General features: G+C 44.8%; 1 protein-coding gene across 2 annotated transcripts in view; it reads right to left on the bottom strand.

Annotated features, from left to right (window-relative positions):
* Window positions 1–5,361, bottom strand: part of EZH1 (enhancer of zeste 1 polycomb repressive complex 2 subunit) — a 77,243-nt gene extending 71,882 nt beyond the window's left edge. Inside the window, exons 1-2 of one of the 2 annotated variants that reach the window (XM_018567783.1) lie at window positions 5,242–5,361; window positions 1,078–1,206 (exon numbers count right to left, since the gene is read on the bottom strand). In XM_018567783.1, the coding sequence (XP_018423285.1) occupies window positions 1,078–1,206; window positions 5,242–5,358 (246 nt within the window). In that variant the 5' untranslated portion in view covers window positions 5,359–5,361. The remainder of the gene's footprint in view (window positions 1–1,077; window positions 1,207–5,241) is intronic. The other variant, XM_018567782.1, reaches the window with a different exon arrangement.
* Window positions 5,362–5,705: the final 344 nt, after the last annotated feature.

Raw genomic sequence — 5,705 nt, 5'->3', positions numbered from 1 at the left:
TGTTCCCCCTGCCACAGAGCCGTGCCGGTCCCGGCCGCATCGGGCACAGCGGATCTCGGGACCGGCAATGGCAGTGACAGCTTCTGATACAAGTGATCGAGCGTCGTGTAATTACAACGGCCGGCCCGGAAGCTGATGTGACTGGCTCAGTGTTCTCTGTACAGCGCTGCGGTATATGGCTGAGCTATATAAATGTATAATAATAGTGTGTGACTGTGGGAGGAAATTAGAGTGTAAGCTCTTCTGTACAGAGACGGATATGACTGGCTCAGTGTGGCAGCGGTGAGGGGGCGGCGGTGTGGAGGGGGGGGCAGGCCTAAAGCTGTGTAAGGCCCCCCCTGGCTCTCTCCCCCTATCAGCATGCTCCATGCGCTGCTTTAACAACCCCCTTCGGGCACAGCGGATCTCGGGACCGGCAATGGCAGTGACAGCTTCTGATACAAGTGATCGAGCGTCGTGTAATTACAACGGCCGGCCCGGAAGCTGATGTGACTGGCTCAGTGTTCTCTGTACAGCGCTGCGGTATATGGCTGAGCTATATAAATGTATAATAATAGTGTGTGACTGTGGGAGGAAATTAGAGTGTAAGCTCTTCTGTACAGAGACGGATATGACTGGCTCAGTGTGGCAGCGGTGAGGGGGCGGCGGTGTGGAGGGGGGGGCAGGCCTAAAGCTGTGTAAGGCCCCCCCTGGCTCTCTCCCCCTATCAGCATGCTCCATGCGCTGCTTTAACAACCCCCCCCCTTCGAGCTCTGCAGTACAAAGGACTGCAATAATCCGATTCGGGTATTCACATGGCTTGCATTTAAAAAATATGTTTACAACCACCATATGTCCAGTTTATCCAACTGTCTTCTTCCCTAATAAAATATGACTCGTCTACAATGATATCTTAGTGATGTATTAGCTAACAGAGCTGCAATAATTCCTGTATTTTACAGTATATATGCTTGGAGTTCACATTTAAAAAAGAATATACACAAAAATAGAACATTTCTTTGAAACAAACATTTAGGAGATTGGACAAGCCCAAAGAAGACACAAAGAACACCCTGCATAGGAATGAAAGACATTTACCTTTTTTAGAAAGGGGAGCCCACTTGAAGGCGTCATCATCTCAATTGGTTGAACTCTAACAGTCTGCCGCTCTTCAAGCAAAAGGTTCATCCGATCTTGAGCCTTTGCCAAATTCTCCACATATAAGGCCTGCAATATGAATAGCATTACTGTGCTATCAACAATGGAAGTTTTCATCCACAAGTATACATACATAAAAAATCCTTTATAGTATCAAGCCAGATTGCAACTTTTTAATTCTGGAGTAACGCTACACAGAGCATGCTCTACCATAGTGCAGCGTTTGTCCACACCACTCCAGAGATATTACTCGGTGCAGTATCCACATTCCAACTGTATTCATTGCATATGGAGTAGGGTGGTGTGCTCACCAGAGACATTGTTTATTGAGCCATGACTCACATTCTGGATGATATGGATATGCTGTCAGTGGTACTATGGTCATGATGGAATGGCATGGTATAGTTTGCTATTGTTTAGCAGATATTCCTGTAACTGCTGAGGACTTTTCTGAGTTATCAACCCGCTATGGTTATTACAAGAGGGTCTTTGGGAACATGGATGTTGGTGTCTCGAACACTGCTGCCTTAGTCAAGAGAAGTCAAAGCAGAAGTGAAGTGGACCTCCTGATGCTTTTAGCAATATTTATGAACAAAACAATGATGCACATCAACTCAACTATCAAAGCCCACCTCTCTTCCCAACTGCACTACTCCAACTCAAAGACAGTTTTAAAATGTGTACTTATGACCTCCTTCAGTGGACCAAGCCACTGGCAAAAACACCAACAACTGTCCAAGAGGGAAGCATCATACCAGGAGTTGGGCACCCAGCTTATACCAATCACAACTATTCCACTTTCCTTCTAACCAGCCAACTTACCACGACAATTGTATCACTAGCCACTCCATTTCTGTTGCTAAAATGAAATGAGGAAGGGGAGGGCTCGACAACTTATTTCTCCAACCACACTGGAATAAACTCCTAGCCAACACCAAAGTCCCTACTCCTACAGCTCCTCCTTACTTATATGACCATCAACCACCAATCAGGTAAGACCTCACACTTTACTAATATCACATTTACATCTTAACCCTTTCTTGGCCCCTACCTCTCCCTGGTCATGCAGCCTTTCCAACCATTTTTCTTCCACTGGTCTAGCTTTATTATATATTTTTATACATTATTATAATTATTATTATGTCCCCCTAGTGTCATTATTATTATTATGTCCCCCCAGTGTCATTATTATGTCCCCCCAGTGTCATTATTATTATGTCCCCCAGTGTCATTATTATTATTATGTCCCCCCAGTGTCATTATTATTATTATGTCCCCCCAGTGTCATTATTATTATGTTCCCCCAGTGTCATTATTATTATGTCCCCCCAGTGTCATTATTATTATTATTATGTCCCCCCAGTGTCATTATTATTATGTCCCCTGGTGTCATTATTATTATTATGTCCCCCAGTGTCATTATTATTATTATGTCCCCCAGTGTCATTATTATTATTATGTCCGCCCAGTGTCATTATTATTATTGTGATTATTATGTCTCCTGGTGTCATGATTGTTATCTCCGTCCCCCAGTGTCATTATTGTTATGTCTGTCCCCCGGTGTCATTATTGTTATGTCCATCCCCTGGTTTCATTATAGTTACGTCCATCCCTGTTGTCATTATTGTTATGTCCATCCCTGTTGTCATTATGGTTATGTCCATCCCCTGGTGTCATTATTGTTATGTCCATCCCCCTGGTGTCATTATTATGTCCATCCCCTGGTGTCATTATTGTTATGTCCGGCCCCCTGGTGTCATTATTATGTCCATCCTCTGGTGGTGTCATTATTGTTATGTCCATCCCCTGGTGTCATTATGGTGATGACGTGCGTGTGTGTGTCCCACCCCCGGATGTCGCCTGGTGTCATTATGGTGATGACTAGGGACAGGACCGGATTTACCCTGCCTGCTGCCCCAAGGCCAGGTTCCGCAATGTGGAATACTCGTACTCGCCCAAATGCTCCGATACCTTTCCCCGATACCAGAACTTCTGGTCAGACGGAGATTTCCTATGACCAGCAGTGCCGCAAGGGAACATGGAGCCGGGAAACTGGATCTATGCTATTTGGCCGGCAAGATGCTGATTGCCAAGGAAGCTTCCCAGCCAATCGGTGTCGAGCCGGGCAAACAAATCTGATAATATGGCGACACGACCCCCACCCTGCAGACACCTCATTCCCCTCACATAGATCCTTAGCAGCATTCATTACTGTACCAGTCCCTCGGCCAGATACCGCTCTCCGGGATCTGCCCACGTCTCCTGTGTGTACAGCACCAGCGTGATCGGCCCTCAGCCTGCTACTGCGCATGCACAGGATTTCTGATTGAGAGCGCTGGGCAGTCTGCGTGTCCGCAGTAGCAGGCTGAGGGCCGATCACGCTGGCGCTCTGCTAAGGATCCATGTGAGGGGAATGAGATGCCTGCAGGGTGGGGGTCGTGTCACCATATTGTCAGATCTGTTTGGCCGGCCTCGATGCCGATTGGCTGGGAAGCCGGCTTCCCGGCCAATCAGCATCGAGCCGGCCAAACAGAATGGAGTCGGCTTCCCGGACAATCAAGAAGCCGGGCAGTGGGTAATGACATGCTGCCTGGCTCCCTGATTGCCCGGGAAGCCGGCTCTTTGCTACTGGAAGTACCGGTATCAGTACTCGGTATGGGTGAGTACCGCAATATAAATATCGGTACTCGATACCAAAAAAAACGGTATCATCCGTAGTGATGATTATTATTATTTTAAAATAATAATAATGACACCGGCGGACATAATAATAATGACACTGGGGGGCATAATAATAATGACACTGGGGGGACATAATAATACTGACACTGGGGGGACATAATAATAATGACATTAGGGGGACATAATAATAATGACACTGGGGGGACATAATAATAATGACACGGGGGGACATAACAATAATGACACCGGGGACATATCAAATAATGACTCCAGGGGATATAATAATAATGACACCAGGGGACATAATAATAATGACTCCAGGGGATATAATAATAATGACACAAGGGGACATAATAATGACACAGGTGGGACATAATTATAATGACAGGGGGGCACATAATAATGACTCCAGAGGACATAATAATAATAATAATAATAATAATAATGACACCAGGAGAAATACTAATAATGACACGGGGTGAGGGGGCACATAATAATGATTCCTGAGGACATAATAAAAATAATAATAATGACACCAGGGGACATAATGATAATAACTCCAGGGGACATAATAATAATGACACCAGGGGACATAATAATGACACAGGGGGGATATAATAATAATGACACGGGGGGGCATAATAATAATGACACCAGGGGACATGCTCAGGTGTCATTATTATTATTATTGTTGCTTTTCTATGCAGTGGAAGTGGTAGGTGGTGAATTATCCACACATTTACCATGAAAGTAGAATTATGGGGAGAGTGAAATGCGCTCTTCCCCCTAGTTACTGAAGCTGCCACAGGTTGGCTCTCTTGATCGAGAACTGAGCGATCACATACCACTGATCACTCAGTTCCTGCACTCACTCTCTCTGCAGAGAGCGGTGACTGTCAGTCACGGCTCCTTGCAGGAATACCTCCCCTCCCCTCTCTGATCCTCCAACGCTGACTGGAGGGATGGATGGGGCGGACACAACCTCTAGAGAGGTAGAGTCAGCTGTCAATCAGGTGGTGGGGTGGATCTGGACAATATTTTTTGGATCCATCCCAGCTGCAGCGCTGCTCTGTCAGCATATAGCGGGCAATATTGCATGGGGGGCCCAAGAAAATGTTTGCCCGGGGTCCAATCAATATTAAAACGGCCCTGAATACAGCTCCCATGTAAATGTATGACCAATTTAAGCACAGATGATAAACAGCAGCTAAAAAACTTGTTGAAAAACAGCCCGTGTCCCAGTACCGTAAATCTAATAAGCAAAGGTTTTAATGGACAAATAAGTTCTGCTATTAAGTATGTACAGGCAGAAAAATGTGTCCTTCCGAAAAAGTAATTTTGTAAAGTTATTTAATTTTGCGTTTTTAAAAATATTCAATAAAATTATTTGTGATCATTGGAATATTTCAGAAGATCACTCACCCCAGCTGCAGTGTTGGCCTGCATTCTCTTTAGCTGTAGAAGACGCATGTACTCCAGACGAGCTCTCTTCTTCCAGTAAAGGAGAGACTTGGTAAATTGTGGGCTGGGTGGCTCCATCACGCTGAAGAACAAGAACACAAGTTACAAACGTTTAACTGTACACTTGAGTTATGAAGCACTGGATCCCACACCAACCAATGAAGCAGCCTGCTGTATTTTTCCTTTCACATGATCATTTATGACAGCTGGAATTCACCTGGTTGCTTAAAGTCAAAATTATTTTTTTTCCTTATTATTTATCCTAAAGTGGGGATTTAAACTTTTACAGACTTGTGTCTGTATTTCTGAATCTATTCAAAGTAGATCAAGGGCAAGACTATAAATCACAGGGCCCCATAGCAACATTTTTATGGGGACCCTTGCTAAACAGAAAGGAAAAAAAAGACATTGAACAACATACCACA

The sequence above is a fragment of the Nanorana parkeri genome, unplaced genomic scaffold, assembly GCF_000935625.1.
Source record: "Nanorana parkeri isolate BGI_ZX_2015 unplaced genomic scaffold, ASM93562v1 scaffold1092, whole genome shotgun sequence".
Classification (NCBI taxonomy): domain Eukaryota; kingdom Metazoa; phylum Chordata; class Amphibia; order Anura; family Dicroglossidae; genus Nanorana; species Nanorana parkeri.
This window is presented reverse-complemented; position numbering and strand designations above follow the sequence as displayed.